The following is an 18,665-nucleotide window of genomic DNA, read 5'->3' on the forward strand; positions in this document are numbered from 1 at the left end:
AAATATTTCTGAATGGTGTTATATAAACTATATGCTTATAATTTGTTATCACATAAAATTCAACTATTACAGTGCAGGCTTTAAGTGCACAAAACTTTGAATATAAGTAAGTAAATAAAATCAAAATGCAAAATTTGTGCTCCATTTTTGTGGAGTACAAATTTACATAAAATTTTGTTTTATGTAACCCCCCGTGTAAAACAATACTATATAAATAATAACATCTCAAAGCCCAAGTAGTATACAATAAATCACCAAATATTAGATATTTAGGTGATTGTTTGGTGATTTATCAACACTATAGTTTAATATAATCTTACTGAAATTTTAGCACCTGATTTAATTAAAGTTTAGCCTTAAAAATAGTTTACAAAAATATTCAGAAGTTTATTTTGAGTTGTTTAGTGTATAATTCAGATTATAATTTATTTTTTTCATATGTAGACATTCTAAGAGTATTGATTTATCTGTTTTGTCTTTGCAGGTTTTTATTGCAAATTGAATTTGAAGGACGCATGAAAATTTGAAGATGTTTAATGGAAATAAATTTATAATTTTTGAACAAGTTTTAGATAATAATACTTACTTTTAAATCAGAATTTGGAAAATATTATAGTAACAGTATATACAAATTATGCAATTAGTTTGTTTACTGAAATGCAACATGATATATGAATTATAGTTTTGACTTATGAGTTATTGCATATTGAAATTTGTAAATTATTAATGAAATTAAAAAATAAAGAAAAATCAACAAATGGAAAAAACTTATTGAAGATTATGGCTACTAGAATAACATTTTGGCTGAATTTATGAAAAACTTTCTAGGAAATTGTGCAACTGTATCAGAAAAGAAATTTGTCAAAGTAATCCATTGATCAAGATACATATCATATGGTAAAATTAGATAATTATTCTTTACTTATTTTTGTTGAGTTATATTTTATATTTAATGAATGATGAAATAATTATTAATTTTTAGACACATTTTTTCTACCTAGAGTTTATTTATTTCTGAAATTATTTGATGATTATACTCCTAATATTTCTCTCATATATGTTAAAGTTACATTAATATTAACATAATAAAAAATATATTACAGTTAGCCTCTCATTGTATGCACCTCAGTATATTATTCTTTCTTTTTTCTTCCAAATATAAAAGCATTTTAGCTAATAATTTAAAAAAAAGCGGTTTTAATTGAATTTCTACTGGCAAAGAAATATTACATTATTTTATTGATTTTGAAATTACCATATGAAAACGATTCCCATCAAAGCAAATTGGCATGGAGGACTGAAAATAAACAAAACAAGTGGATAGATACATTGATTGTATTACACCGCCTGATATATTGCTCATTTGGTTCATTTCCAAACATATATATTATGATGAGGGGCTACTGTATCATGTAAACTTAACAAATAAACTGATTTTATTTTATAGTTTTTACTTAAGTAATATTTTTTTACTTTTTAAATTTTCATTGTTTTGACCTTAATGTTGATAATTTATTTATACCTGAATGAAGATATCTTCTATGCGTTGGGTTTAGTAATTAGTATGGATCAATTAAGTTAAGTGAACTACAGTATAAATTCAGTGTTTCTCAACAGGAGCCATGTGGCCAGTTGAGAAACACTGGTTTATACTGTAGTTTGTTAGTATACTGACCACAGAACATTTCAAGGGAGTCACAGGCCAAAAAAATCAACTTTTGGGGAGCCAGAGCAAACTAGGTGGACCCCACACACAGAATTAAATTTTAAAATTATATGAAAACAATATGAAACTTGAATAAGTAAATTATTAGATAAATGTATGTAATTATTAAAATATTATATTTTAAATAAAATACAAAAAGTAAATTTATAACTTAAAATTTTGAACCCAAAATGTTTTGTTATCAGACAATACACATACATTTGTTTTTTGAAAGTGAAGATATGTTAAATATTGTACATGTATGCAATCATATCATTTTCATTTTTTTTTTCTTCAAATGATGTGTACTATCAATATTAAGATGTAGGCTTATTGCATATAGATATATAGTGTGTCAATACTATAAATCTTCAATTTAGTGCCACCATTTGCCTCTGAAATTGGCATAAAATTGAGTGTAGAGCTAAACTTACATATTTTTAAAAAATAATAATTATATATAGTAATACCTTATGTTCACATGTTTTAAATTTGAAAGTTAAATGATTTAATATTAACAATGTTGCCTGAAATGATTGATCCTATATTAATAGCATCTTTTTACCTATAAAACTTATTACTAACAGAACTGTAATTATCATCAAAAAAATATTAATCATATAAAGAAATTATCTATATTATTTTCTTTCAAAAAAGTAGTCATTAATTGAAAGTAGTTACTTTCAATTAATGACTACTTTATTGATGGGTACATAGAAATTATATATAGGCTAAACATGCAATAAAATTGTTTATACCAGTTTCATATGTTTAATCATCTTTTTTGTTATTAATCAACAGCAATTAAAAGTAGTTTCAGAGAGTAAATATTTAGAGATTAAATTGTCAAGTTCTCTATCTTTCCAAAAATATTATAATAATTGTTTTAAAAAGTTTAATACATTATTGTGAATATACTTAGACTGTTTAAACAAATAAAAATAAAAAATGTATACAGTCAGTTTAAAGTTTTTAATTTGATTACAGTCGAACCCCCATAACACTGTTGATAATTCCGTTTTATGTGAATTCCATGTTGTACGAGTCACTCAGATTTTACAAATATGTGAGCCGTTCACAGCCCGGCACATGTATTTGTAAAATCTAAGTGACTCATACAACATGGAATTTATATAAAACGAAATTATCTAGTGTTATAGGGGGGGTCAACTGTATTAAGAATTCAATAGGATATAAACTATGTGACAAAATTTTAAGACCATCCACATTTTGGTAGCCAGCAGCAGCCTGCATAACACAAATTAGTTTCACTATAAAAACTTAATTTCTTATAACATAATAAAATTTTATGCAAACAAATTAATTATTTATTCATATAATAATGTAAGAAATAGACTTAAATGAAAAATATAGTGACAAAATTATAAGACTAAATTTTTTATTCAACTTTTCTAATTAATTTTATTTAAAAAATTGTATTTTAATACTTAGTTTTATTGCACTTCTGTAAAATACACTGAAATATTCTATCTTGCATTGAGGAAATGGACTTCTGATTGCACAATTTGAACCAAGCATCCTTAATGGTGATTTTGAGTGAATGGTGTCTGAAATTGCCAGTCACCATCATACTATCCTGGAGAGCTATGACCAGAGGTTTTCAATCAGATTAAGATTGAGACTTATTATTGGTGGTTATGCAATAATGTCAACATTGTAGTCTACAAATCATTTTTGGGTGCTCTAGCTGAGTGAACAGATGTATTATCTTGTTGAAAAATCCATCTATTGTCTCGCTCTGCAACTTGGAGGAGAGACTCTTGAAGCATCCACTGATAGTCTACAGCCTTCAGGCAACAATCACAGTGTCAAACTTTCCATTCCATGTAATTGCAGTCCAAATCATAATGGATCCACCACCAAGTTTTTGCCTCAAGTATGTCTTCACTTCTTCCATGGTGTTTATCCAATATCATTGATATCCATCCAGTCTCTCCAGGTTGAACTTCTTTTCATTGCTGAAGATAACTGATAATCATTTTTAAGCCCAGGCCATATGCCACTTGATAAACTCCAATCACTGCTCCATAAGTCTTGACATCAAAGGTGGTTTGCCCTTTCTTTTTGCAAATTGTAGACAATCTGCTTATTAAAGACACTAGCAAACCCAAACATGTTGTTGTGGCTCAAAATGTATCTATTATAAATGTATAACACTTCCCCCATGGGAGAAGGGAATTTTTTGAAAAATTCCTTCTTAGTGTACATTCTCTTGACGTACCGTATTAAAATGCAATCAAAAACGCAAAAAACTGCATCTAAAATAGTAAAAATAGAAGCAGAGTTCTTCACGGTAAGCCTTAATCCTATCCATCTCCCCCCCCCCAGTGGTGGGAATTTTGACATGTGTATTACATAAAAACACATGCATATTCAAATGCAATGTTGTGTCAAAATTTCAAAAGAAGCAGTAGGATCAAACAAGCATTACATTTTTATTTATATAGCTAGATAGATGATGATCTGCTTTAGTTCATCCTCACAGAAAAGCAAACTTAGGTCATTGTAATCGTGGAGTTAGCGCCATCTGTTGGACATAAAAGCCTTAATCCTAGATGATATCTTTTAATTTATATGAATGTTTAACAGAATAATATACAGCTTATGTCCACCCTGAAAGTTCCATTCTAAATATTGGCGAAAGAATTTTTGAAATCGGATGAGTAGTTTCGGAGATTACCTCCTACATCCAAATTTACCTCTTTATAATATTTAAAGATAAAGACATAGGAGGACAGTTCAAGAATGAGACTTGAGTCCCAATTCAGCTTTAATCTGAAGAGAACGCCTTTTTTTGGACCACTGTGGATTGGATAACTGTCAGTTTGTCTTTTTGTGAAAGACTGCTTTTGTCTACACTTTGGACTCTTGGAATTAGTCTTTCATTGCAGATATTGAGTCACAGCAGTTTGACATCTTAATTTCCATTGCTATAGTGTAATGGGATTAGCCAGAACATCAGTTTGATATTTTTCATAGATATTCAAGTCAGTACCTCTTCCTGTGATCAATACTTAATCAAACTGTAATAATTGTGGAAGTTGTAAACAATAAAAATTTACATAACCATGCACTTACTGCCAGTCATGCAGCCACCATGTTAGTAAATAATTTAAATGGAAAACAAAATTACGACTTAATCCAGTTTGAAAACCTGAGGAAGAACACGGAAGGTGTTCCGAAAACGTTTGTGCATTAATATTTTACAATTTCGCATTGGTTACAGTCTTAAGTAAGTCGTAATTTCGTTTATACAAACCGGTGTGCTTGTAGGAGTTATTTAAATGGAAAATGCAACCAGAAAGGGATGGTCTTAAAATTGTATCCCACTTTATTTTTACATTTTACCTGTAATTTTTTTACAAATAATTGCTATCAAGTCATAAAATCGTGAGAAAAGATTTTTCATTAAATGAAATTAAAATACAATTAGAATAAAATAATGCATGTTTATAACACAAAAAATGGCAAATAGTAATTGGTCTTAAAATTTTGTTACATATATGTTTACATATTTTTTTTACTTCATCAATTTGGTGTTTAGAGAAATGTTATGTACAGTACCAGGAATATATTAAGGTTAAAATTAATAGATTCAGTCTATTCCTGTGTTATAAAAATAGCAATTAAATTCCTGTTAACAAATAATGCAGATACTAGAGATTAAGAACAATTGGGTATCTAGTTGCAGTTATCTAGTGTTTTAAACAAATATAGTTTTTCCATTGATTCATTTTTTTTCCATCATTTTTAGGAAGAAATGAGTTAAATTAGTTCTATTGCCCCAATTAATTTGTGTGAAATTTGAGACATCATTGACAAGAGATATTGGAAAAACAAGATAATCAAAGCATCATTATAATTGTATAATAATTTTAAATTATCCTAAAATAATTATTTGATCAATAATTTACTTTACAATGTTAAAAAGTTTTTATTTAGCTAGTTTAAACAAAAATCAGATATTTGTTAGTGCAAATATATAATATTTTTTTTTTAGAAAATATTTGTCAAATTGTCTAAAATTCATATTTTTTATCTGTTCAAGGAAGGTTATGACAAATTATGACAAACTTACAATTTACTCAAATTTGAAACTACTGTATTAGAGAAAAATAAACTAATTGAATATTTTCATGAGGTTAATGTGGCTATAATCGTTTATCTGTATAACTTCATTGAAATTTGTAAAGAAATTTTAAATTAAATAGTAAAGTTATTGATTTTGTGAAAGTTAATTGGGATAAAGTAGATCCAAAACAGAAAAGTAAATTGTATAAATAAAAGTTTTTTCATCTAGTGTAGATCATTGCAGAGAAACCCTTTTATTAGAGGTGTGGCCTCTAATAAAAAAGTTTTCTGCGATGGAAGACTGGTGATTGGATATGATGAAAAATGAAGACATTTTATTTTTTTCTACATATTTTTTTACTGTGCAAAAGGTTTTTGTTGCTTCTACATATGAAATTGTAAGATACTGTAGATCTTATATTTGTGTTTTTTTGTTTCTCTTCTATTCTCCTTTCATAAAAAAAGATGATATTTTTCTTTAAGACAATAAAGTTTTGTTTGATTGGAAAGGTATATTATAAAGATGCGATTTAATTTACTAAATATGTGATGATATATCATGTTATATATTTTTGTTATGATTTCATAGAAATTAAGAATACATTTTTAATTCAAGGAATTATGGGTACATCATCGGAAGATGTTCTTTTAATGGTTAACCATGTTCGCTATAACAAAAATGATGGAACTCTGTATTTAATGGCAGAAAGGATTGCTTGGATGCTAGAAGGAAAAGATACTTTTTCTGTCAGTTTAAAATATGCTGATATTAAAAGTAAGTTTTGGAAAATTTTTAGTTTATTTTTATAATTTCAAAAAATAATTTTTGTCTTTTATTTAGTGCAGAAAATTTCTCCTGATGGGAAATCAAAAGTTCAATTACAAGTATTATTGCATACTGGAAGTGCAACTACATTTCATTTTACCAATCCATTAGGACAGGAATATCAATTAAAAGATCGCAATGAAGTGAAAGAACTCTTGCAACAATTATTACCAAAATTTAAACGAAAAGTTAATAAGGAACTAGAAGAAAAAAACAAGTTAGTATAAAATATATTTGTTTAAATTTTTAATCATATTTATAGGTGAAGTATTTGTTCTGTGATCAAGAATTGTATGAACATTTTTCTCGAAAGTTATATTATCATTGTATCTATATTTTATTTGATTAAGTAATTATATTTAATATACAATTGTTAACTCATTAAAACCATAATAATTTAATAGTAATTTNGTAACCGCTCCCTGCATCTTGTAGAAATGCCTGAACCTGCAACTCTGTTGTCCTACTGTTTTTTGGTATTTAAATAATTTAAACTGACTGTGTAACATTAGTTCATAACTGTTAACCAATATTTTGGCTAACTCTCAACTATTTTTGTATCAGCACCCTGATCGTCATGTTACCATGCAAAGTTAGGAATAAATATTACTCCTGTCTACATTGACAATGCTTACTGCTCATACAGTCATGGTGTTGTTTTCATCTTTATATTGTATAGCTTTAGGCATAGTTTTAAGTTTAATTTTAAATTTAATTTTTTTCTCCTTGTATAATTTTTAAGTATACTAAGACCTCTCATTAATACCAACTGATGAGGGACTATTTTCCTATTGGAAAATAGTCCGAAATGCATTTTGGATTTTTACGGTTTTTATACTTATGTAATCATCTTATTGTACACCCCTTTTTGTTTTATTAAATGTTTTTACTTTGATTCTTGAGCATTTGTGCCCATTATCATTGGTGTGATAAGCCCTTACTATTATCTGCCTTACAGTTATAGATAGTTTAATTAATTTATTAAAATTATCATGATATGGCAGATTAACTGCCTATGTCTAGACAAATTACTTCTTATCTAATTATTAACTTAGCCTTATTATAGCTTGATAATTTGGTAGATCTCTGGCTAATTAATTGTAGATCAATGGGGCACCTTTGCAATACCTCTTTCAGGAATTAGGGTTTCATCAATCTCTTTGATCTTCAAACTCAATGTTTAATATCCCTTAAAACAAAACACATCTTTCTTTTGAAAGACTAATTCTAACTCCTTTATCAAATGTTCTTGTGCAGTTTGTTTTCAACATGCATTTCATGCTTTTTCAAATGCATATGCTATCAAATTCTTCTAAAATAAACAATTTGAATTTAAAATGAAATAAAGATATTCTAAATTTATCAGACTTAGTAAATACTATGACAGGATTATGAGATTTTTTCATATAATCCAGATAACGTTGAAGAAATATATAAATTGTGATTGTAATCTATGAACCTGCTTAGGTAACAAAGTATTGTATTCTTTTTATGTCATGGACATAAAAAGAGCAACTAAAAGTGTTAATATGTAATAATTAAATATAAAATAATTAATCTCTTTACATTGTATGTAGATATTTTAAGTAGATAAACATGCTAAAGTTAACAAGACAAAATTTTCAGATATGCTTTTTACAATAATAAACTGCAATCATCTTTAATCTTAAGTTTTTTATAACAAGAAAAATATGATTTGTGGTATATTAAAGAAAAAAAGAGTATTTAATGTGAAAAGATCTTGCAAGATTTTAATGTACAAAAGGATATGAAATGATTGTTTTCTACAAAACATTGAATCATAAGATATATTGTATTATTGTTATGAACATACAGTCGACCCCCCCTATAAGATAGACATACGTTCCATTCTCTAGGAATCCGCTTTCTTACGAATCCTTCCAATCACAACCCGACACGTGTCAAGTTTACGGACTACGGCTGTTTGAAAGATTTTCTTCCATAAAATTAATCGATTCTAGACTAATCCGACTCAACATTTCCAAAATACGTATATATTTTTTGGGAATAATCCGTATAAACTACGCTATAAACAAAAAATTGTAGGATTACTTACCGAGTGTCACCATTCGACATTGCCATTGCTCAACATTGTTTTCGTCGCGGANTAGGACTTTTTAGTAGTGCAATTACATTAATACGTGCGTAACAAATTCGAATATCATAGAGTAAAAGATTATTCGCAAATCTTTTATGTACATGGTCCCCACATGGTAATGATTGACCAGACTCTAGTCAGGGGGCCCGGGTTCGTGAGGGCCCGGAATGAAGATGGTCAGTTTGTATTCTTCGCTTTGCTTGGATTTTCTTGTGGAATATTGGAATATTTAATTCTTGACATAGTTTAATTAATATTCTAAGCTACTATTATTATTAACTTAATATAACAATCACAAAAGTATAAAAATTACCAGTAAAAAACCCCCCAATTGGAATTCTGAGTGCGAAATACGATAAAAATCTTCAGGATTTATTTGCCAATATTAGTCTCGCAATTAATTAAGTTGTTTTGTACAGTGCCAATAACTGTTTTTTCGGCCGAGAGGTCTTTCAGTAAACTGGCAAATTCACTGAAGACGTGGCAAAGAAACTCAACTGGTCGGGAGCCACTAAATAACCAAGCAATTTTGTGCATTGAAAATGATTTAGCTAAACAAACAAATTTCAGTGACGTGATCGAAAAATTTACTTCAGCAAAAACCGGAAAATTTACTGCGAAATAATTTAATCGATAGTTTCTTGGGTTTTGTCTTGTTGATGTGCCAATTTCTGTCATTCTTTCAGTTCTTGTGTTGGTTCATATTTTGTTTTCGTTTTTAATGTCGTGTTTGTCATTGTAAAATTTGTCGGTGTAATTCCTCTATTGTCTATAATAAATCTAAGCTACGGTTTTGTAAATGCGTACTTAATTTGTGAATGAAAATAATATTTTTTGTCATTTAGCTGCCTTATCATTTCCCAAAGCGGCCGTGGGAGTCGAGTGGTTACCATCTGAACTTACCATTCTGAAGAAAATGATTTAATTTATTGCAATAATAATACAGTGCTGTGATGGATGCACTTGATCATAAACATAATACCACAAAATGGAGACTTTTCATTGATACGTCTAAGATTAGTCTTAAGGCTGCGCTTTTCCATAATGGAAACAAATTTCCTTTTGTGCCATTAGTTTATTCAACTGAATGAAAGAAATCTATGAAAATATGAAACTCTTACTTGAAAAAATTCATTATCACAAGTACAGTTGGATCATATGTTATGATTAAAAGTCATTGCATTATTAATGGCTATACTAAATTTTGTTGTTTCTTGTGTGAATGGAACAGCAGAGACAAGAAAAATCATTACGTCAAGAAGGAATGGCCAAAGCGTGAAATGTTTATTCCTGGCCAGAAAAATATCATTCATGCCCCATCAATCAATGCTGACCTGATTCTTCTACCTACACTTCGTATAAAGTTAGGACTTTTCAAAAACTTTGTCAAGCAATGAATGTAAACAATGCTGGATTTCATTATTTAAAGGAAAAATTTCCTCGTATAAGTGATGCTAAATCAAAAGCTGGAATTTTCATGGGTCCACAAATAAGACTTTCATTAAAGATGATAAATTTGAAAGCTTGTTAAGCGCAGTTGAAAAATCAGCATGGAAATTATTAAAAGATGTTGCACAAAATTTCTTGGATAATCACAAAGCTCCAAATTACTGCACAATTTTGAATGGGCTCTTACAATCTTACAAAGATATGAGATGTAATATGTCCCTCAGAATGCATTTCTTGGATTTCTTCCCTGACAATTTAGGTGCTGTCAGTGACGAACATGGGGAGCGTTTCCATCAAGACGTCGCTATAGTGGAAAAGAGGTATTAGGGCCAGTGGAATTCGATAATGCTTGCCGATTGCTGTTGGATACTCAAGAGGGATTTTCCAAATGCCAAACATAGAAGCCATCTTGAATATCTCGCCATTTTTGACAAGATAAATAAATATGTATGTTGTCTAAATAAATATACAGTATTTTACATTATTTAAACTGGCTATTACAAAAAAAAACAAAAAACAGACTTGATGGAGAAAAACTGTTTATATATTTGAAAACATCATAAAAAATTCTATTAGGATCAGACATTTTCATTTGTGTGCAAAAAAAAAAAAACTTTTATTTTGTTCCCCAGTGTTATTTAGACAATGGTAAGGTGTACGCAAATATATTTTGCAATCTAAATAAAGATATTATAAAACAAAATTCACACAACGGATTATTCAGCATGGCCAGCCCGTCCTGGCGAGGTGCGAACCCACGACCGAACTTCCAAGATTCAAAAAGGAGAACCGCTCGGCCACTGGTAGGCCAAGAAATTAATGCATTGGCATAATTGAACAAATACACAATTTATTCAATACCCTTAAGAGACACGTTGTCCTTGTGCATAATATTGATAAACATATACCGAATACTAAAAGACAAAAACTTTGCCAAGTTTACCCGACTAGGCGAATGGAACGTCATGAAACTATAGTGACCATGGTGAAATTATATGATGCGGTGATTCAGTTTTGAAATAATGGAACAAGTCATTTCTTGAAAAGACAAAGATTCGTCCTCTAAGGCGAAACTTTGAAGTTTTCGGGTTTTCTCCTCGTCTGTAACGCCTGAATAGAGGCTAGTTAGGGTGCGATTATGCAGACGCGAGCGAGAAGAGGTGATGACGTTTCACGCTCTCCGTTTCTCGCTCTCCGTTTCTCGCTCTCGTCTGTGTGGTCGTAATAAACAGAGAGAGTGAAACGTCATCACCTCTTCTTCTGCCACATATTCTCGTTCGCTCGAGTATGCATAATCCCATCCTTACTCTTAAACAGTCTTTCCGGAAGGCATCCTCCTAGGCAGATCGTCCAAGTGTTGCGTTGCCATAACTAAACAAACAAAAGTAACCCCGATTGGATTTCAAAGATTATGATCAGCTTATCTATATTCTTCAGCTTCGGTAATTAACGGTAAGCCATAAATCTCCTATGCCTTATTGCAATCGATACGTATTTAAATAAATGTACTTAAACAAAATTGTTAAAACCGATAATTGCTTGGCGGCCAACCTAGCAATTATTGAATTGTTAAATTCGGTGTGCGGATCAGCGATGCTGCTGAAGCGATACAATTGCTAGTGAAGGTCTTTTAACAATGCACGCTGTAAATCTAAAATGGTGGATGTCGGAGCATCTATTAGAATGTTTCGCGAATTATTAATTCCAAACATTTTAAAAGAATTGATTTCTGTGATGTTTTGGATACAAAATTAATGATTTAAATTTAGTGTATGCAGTAGAGGTGGGTAATCTCGGTCGGAACTACGAGGAACAATTCCACACCGAGTATCGAGACAGTTCCGGTTGGAACTACTAACGCATTCTTCATTCAGTACTTTCACAAATACGGTTTTCCACGGAACGATGAATTCTTTATCTGAATTTTAACTCGAACAATGAAAATGTTCCACGGATTTTTAGGTATAATCAAATTAGTTTAGAGTATTTTAAATTTACACAGCTATTTTAAAAATGTATATTTTTATTAGAGTTCGTAATTATTTGTTTTATTAGTAACCAACAGATATATTCGGCATTCGGTTATTTTAGCTTACAATTGTTATGTTTATCGCGAAAAATTGATGAGATCAAATTATGAGAAGAGTGGTGTGTCCGGATATCACGATATTCTATATTTTCCTCCTAGTCCCAGAGACTAAGCCTGCAAAATTACATGCAGATCGGACAAAGGGTTCAGGAGTTAATAAGGCGGGATGAAATCAGGGGAAGGATAAGGTATCCAGGTTTCGTGGTAGTATATATTTTCCTCAGATTCTGAGTTAAACATGAATAATTTGGAGCAGATCGACCAAAAAACAAAGAATAGAGAGACAAGCATTTTATATGTTGTATAAAACAGACGAGGGGCTGTCTAGTCCAAGAGACTAAGCAACTCCGACGTTACGTAATGATTCCGAGGAACCGTCTAGTCCAATTGTTTCGATGCTGTCTAGCTTAACGATTGGAACCGTTCCGTCGGAACAGTCCGCACTCGAATCAGTTCCAATAGTTCCATCGGTGAAACTGGATTTTTCACCTCTAGTATGCAGTTTTCTTCCTGCAACATAAAGTAGATAATTAAACATTTTCAATATAAGTTTTGTCAAATCTGATTTTCTTTTACTAATGGGTATTTTAAAAGAAAAATAGGTACAAACAGAATATCCATTCATGGTGATCAATGCCTTATAGTCATCCACTGGAAGACGGCCGGATGGCCGAGCGGTCAAGGTGGCAGTCCACCGCTCTGGGGAACCCGGGATCGAACGGGTCTCCCAGTGCGAGTCCTCTTTCCGCCCGGGTGGAAAAATCCTCAGGAATTTTTCGGGGGTTTATCCGACCGGATATGTTGGTCTCCGTCCCTTACCATTCGGTCGCCCCATTGTGGGCCTGGTCGAAACCATAATGGGCTTGCTAAAAGAGGCCCTCTTATTGCTCACAGGGCGGAAAGAGTTAATTAATTTAAAAAGTCATCCACGGAAAGTACTAACGACTGCTAGATATTTTGCTAAATTATATAATACTTTTAAAGACTGCTCTAAAGAAAAGAATAAATATTATAATGTTAGGTTTTTATTGCATTTACCGGTTGCATATAAGCCCAGAAAATTACTATATTCACTTAAGCAAGCATGTGGTACACCATAATTTTCTACAAAGTAAAGCCACTTGTTGTCACTAGTGCTTCTATTATGGCCACATTTTTTATTTCATTATTTTGAACTTCCCGCCACGAATTTTACACATCACTGTTTGACAACTGACACATCAGTGACATTTTTAACCTATCGAAACTCGTGTGTCTCGCGGCCACACGTGTGTGTTTTAACCGATCGCTGGAGTTGGTAGGTTGTTGGCTGTAGATATGAGTGTTTTAAACGTTTTTTGACGTTTAAAACACACATAACAATGGACATGCACGTACCCCTGCTGCACCTGCGAGTTTTAAACTTCTTTAGACAGAACATTAGAAGCATGTCACCACATGTGTTATTGTGTCTATCTCTTTGAAGATTTTATCATAATTTTCTGTTTACTTATAATGTGAAAATAATATAAAAAAACGTTATTTTATAAATATTACTTGACATTGCAAAATAAGAATAATTTAAATGGCAAACTACGCGATAGCGTGCAAATAAAAAGCATTTACTAATAGACATAAAAAATTGAGTAAAAATACAAGGATTTTACGAGAAATGACTAGAAAGCAATTTTCCATTTGAATGATAATTTTCGAGAAAAACTCAATCAAGTAGAAATAACAATTTGAAAATAGAATCGTTTTCTGCCTAAATTCACTCGTTTATGGAACTGAACATAAATACTACTTTGCCAACTTCCTTTTTTATTTTTTATTTTAACCATACGATTCTATTCAAATCTCATATTTTTGACCAAATATTAGTATTCAAGGTAAAGGTCAAGGGGCTCGCAACTCACTAAGAAAAAAAAAAAACAATTGCGTTGAAGATATTTAAGGTTAAGATGTTATCCTGCCGCTCTTGGCAGTGGCGGATACAAGGCGAGGGCTACTGGATCTTAAACCCTCTCTATTGATACCAAAAGATTAAAACTTACGTTACTTTTTATAAACATTTGGGATGACAAATATGGTTAATCGGGCCATTCGTAATACAATAGCCCTGTACTGTATATATTAATAAAAGGTACTTTTTAATTATTGAAATATTTAAAATTTTTGAGTTAGTCCTTCTTCGGGTACTTTCGGATTGGCCCTGGGAAACTCGGGAACGAATCCAGAATGGTAAAAAAACACTCCAGGAATTATTCGGAAGTGATCCGTCCCGTCTCTCGTTACCGGTTGCCCCATTTTGGGCCTGGCTGATTCCAAGATGGGCTGGTTAAATGGTCCTTTTAGTGCTCACAAGACGGAAAAAGTAATTTAAAAAAAAGGACAGAATTTCTATTTCCGGGAAACCTTATAAAGCATAGAAAACAGTCTGTAAGTAGAAAAGGACCGACGGACTTTCTTGTCTGTTAGTCTCCATTTTTAAAATTCTTTAGTAATTTGATTTACTGTATTTATTAAAATTTAATTTTGGTTAATCAATAGACAGTTTAAAAATATTTAAAAAATAAAAGAAAATTTTTAATTTTATTAATTAATTAAAAAATTTACGATTTTTAAAATACACAAAAAGTTTCACTTCCTAATAAAAAACTAGCGACCTCTATACTAATTCTACTTTTAGTATATAAAATGATTCTATCACCTTTTACCAGAATACAAATAGAGATTGTTTTATTTTAAAATAAAATACGAATTAATTATTTATTAATTAAAAAAATAACTTATAATTTAATAATAATAATAATAATAACAACAACAACAACAGTAGTATATGATAATCCGGCAACACCGGTAATCAGTAGAAGCAGCTGCTGCTATGTTTCTGTCTAACGGTTTTTGCAACGATTTCTATGAAATCATCTAAAGAAAAATAATAGAATAATATTTGTTTATTTTTAATTTTTTTTTCGAGGAATATAAGGTAAGAAACTATTCGCTTATTCCTCAAAGTAATCAATGTTAGAAAGTAATTATACCAGTAATTACTGAACATTTCAAAAACTTATTTTTAATGGAAATTATATATTCTAGATAATTCTATAATGATTAATTTCTTACGTACGCGAATATGAAACATGATATTTCAACAGGAACATATTTAAAACGTTACACTTCCTGTTAAAGTTGGGTGTGCGATTTAAAACCTTGATTAAATTACAAATGGATGCTGAAGTTAATCTGGCATTTATGATTAATATATAGCCTTGTGTTATTTAAAACATAAAAATATATAAAATTAATTGTATATTATATAAGATGCTACATTGATTTACAACTATAATAAATGATTAAATGTTATCATGATGATGATGATGATGATAACATGATGTAATGAATTAAAGTATACACATAAACTTATTTACTTTTTAATTCACATTTTATTATATTCACAAATCTTTAATTAGTTGTTGTTAATGCGAAGGAAATTACAGTTTAGTTTGTTTCCTATTATTCAAGTTAAATGTCAAAAAAAAAAAAAAAATAGTAATATTTATTGTTTTGACGTTTAAAATATGAAGGTTTTTTTTCAGCTAGTTAATTTTTAACACTGAATTTTACAAATGTTTATAATTATTTACGTGCAATTTTATTGTGAAGCAATATTATAAAGATTCTTTACGCGATGGTAAGTGTTTATCTGTAGTAGTATTTGGTGCTTTTTTTTGTTTTTTAGTAAGTATAAATATAAAATTTGACGAACAATAACCAGTTTTATTGACGAGTGTCGAAATCGTTTCTCGATATATACATGCTCTTATACTACGTACGGTTATTTTAAATGTCTTGTTATGATATTCCTATTAATTAATGTAATTAGGAAAATCAATTTATAAATTAGCAGTTGTAAATCTTGATGCTTAATTTGCTTGATAATCATAGTAACTTTGAAATGAAGTAGCTAAAGCTTATTTAAATTGTAATTATAAATATTGATATACTTTTCAATAAGTCTATAAATATAACTATAAATCTTTCCAAATTTATTTGCTGCATTTATTTTTTATGGTTATAAAAATGTGCGTATAGAAAAAAAGCCTGATAAAATTTTAGTCTAAGTGGATAAAGTAATGCAAATTTTATGTCGTATTTGTATTGTTATTAAATATTAGTCAAAGCATTAACTTTATTTAAAAAGTAAGAATAATAATAAATAATAATAATAATAAATATGATATATTGATAACTGTTATTTTTAAAAAATATGGAGAAATAATTTTATGCATTGTATTAGTAATTAAAAATTATGTTGATTCATCATGAGTTTACAAATCATTTGTTAATAGAATGGTTTTTTTAGAGCAATATTATTATGCTTCACTTAATTACAATAATTTGAATATGCTTCTGAATATATTTGTTCTTTTTCCATAATAATAAATCAAATCACAGAGATTTTTCATTTAAAAAATTCAATTTGTTGTTCTATATTGTAATTTTTCTTAGTTGATAAATATTGAAATTCATGTTTGTAATTCCAGTCTTAATCAAGTTTAAAAGAAAATAAAATTGATCATTGTTTTTAAATTTTTTAAATAAATGATATAAAAAAGAATACTTTGGAGATAAGTTTAAGAGAATCTAAATTATTAAATTACATTAGTATAGTAAAGAGAATCAGCTGTATTGGATTGAATTAAAATGTATTAGAATGTATAAAATGAGCTTTAAAACATGATCCTTTTTGTTACGCGCAAGCTATCATATCCTTTTTCTAAGTTTGAACACAGTCAATATGAATAAGCACACTTAATATAAAAACATTGATTGTTTTTTAAAACCAAATTTAATCAGATGATTTGCCACTGATTTTACAGACACAAGTGTTTATTAACTTTAATATAAGTGGAACAAAACTAGAACTAAGATTTTAATTTTAGCATTGCACTTTTTATGTAGTCTTAAATCTTGGAATAAGCTGAATTTATCCATTACAGTGAAGCAGTTACCGCCATGTTGTTCTTATCTGTGCACACATCATATCTATGCTTGTGCAGTTTTTATGCAAAGTTCCTATTTGTATAACCCACATGGGCTATATCCAACCTCAAATTGACATTTCCAGCTGGTGTATTGTTTAATTCATATTTATGTTGATGACCTGTATACATTAAGAGTTGACTATGTTTGGAATGCTTGTTCTTAATCTTGATTTTTTTTTAAACATTTGAATGAGTGCAGTCTAAAAAGTTTAATCCTGAGGATAATCTATGGACTAGACTGAAAAATTTACAGTATTTTTTCCCCCACGCTCTTGTTTATTTGGTGTGTGAATATATAGTATCCAATAGCATGTATTACAAAAACAAAATGCTCAAAACCTGATAAATTTGTAAGGCCAAACAACCATTGGATTACATTGGGCAACTTTTATGTGATTATATTTAATTAATTACTAAATAATTTGTCACTAGAGGGAGGCATTAGGTGCTCTCTCGTACTAAATTTAATAATTATAGTAAAATTAATATTTATTAAGTAATTTAGAATACTTTGGATGAAAAGAATTGGTCCAGAGATGGACTCAAACCTGTAATTCCCACTTATCATGTGGATGCATTGTCAGTTACGCTACTAGAGTCTCCAGTCTGATCTCTTCCAGACATAGTTAAATGTGATATAACCATCTTCGGTTACATATGATGCTGCCTAGGATGTATTCAGTGCACTTGTCCTATAAATTCTTACTCATGGCATTCAGCCAGCAATGAAAAGTGTGCAATGAAAAAGCAATTTTCATTTTGCACACTTTTCAGTAGTCAAATCAAAGCAAAATTCAAATGGATTTTTGTATGGTCCAGACCCTCAGAAATGTAGCCAGCTATGTAAAATGAGTGTCTAATCATATTCACATATTGTGGAGCACGGAATTGATGGAAAACAAGGATAACTAGTTTCAGCAAATTATTTCTTGTTGAAATTCTGAACTCCATTAATTCAATCAGAACAGTATCATTTACATGATACTGTTCTGATTATGGTACTGTTCCCCATTAATTCAATCAGAACAGTATCATAGATAGGATTTAAATGATCTTAAAAACAGTATATCCATTGGCTGAATTAGGCTCATTGTTTGAGGCCTGGTGATGCACATTTTCACTTTTGAATCATTATACTCTTTGTGTTTTAGATGGTAATTGGTTCATCACTTTTCTGTCCTGCCCAGGAATCTTGAAGAAGAATGTGTTCTGACATATTAAGCAGTAGCATATCTTTATAAAACTTTTTCACTTAGTTTTTATCAAGTGTCCCAGAACACAACCATGTAACAACAATTGCAGGATTTTTAAACATTTGGTGACTTGGTCTTGAACTTTGATACTCAAGTTAGCTCCTG

General features: G+C 29.9%; 1 protein-coding gene across 1 annotated transcript in view; it reads left to right on the top strand.

The window, feature by feature from the left end:
* The window catches only part of LOC111623244 (general transcription factor IIH subunit 1-like), a 59,127-nt gene that overhangs the window by 5,938 nt on the left and 34,524 nt on the right, over positions 1 to 18,665 (top strand). The window contains exons 2-4 of the mRNA XM_023365742.1: positions 485 to 897; positions 6,414 to 6,572; positions 6,639 to 6,840. Coding sequence (XP_023221510.1) covers positions 6,419 to 6,572; positions 6,639 to 6,840 — 356 coding nt within the window. The 5' untranslated portion in view covers positions 485 to 897; positions 6,414 to 6,418. The remainder of the gene's footprint in view (positions 1 to 484; positions 898 to 6,413; positions 6,573 to 6,638; positions 6,841 to 18,665) is intronic.

Source organism: Centruroides sculpturatus, unplaced genomic scaffold (genome assembly GCF_000671375.1).
Source record: "Centruroides sculpturatus isolate CEXI.00-Female unplaced genomic scaffold, Cexi_2.0 scaffold262, whole genome shotgun sequence".
Lineage (NCBI taxonomy): Eukaryota > Metazoa > Arthropoda > Arachnida > Scorpiones > Buthidae > Centruroides > Centruroides sculpturatus.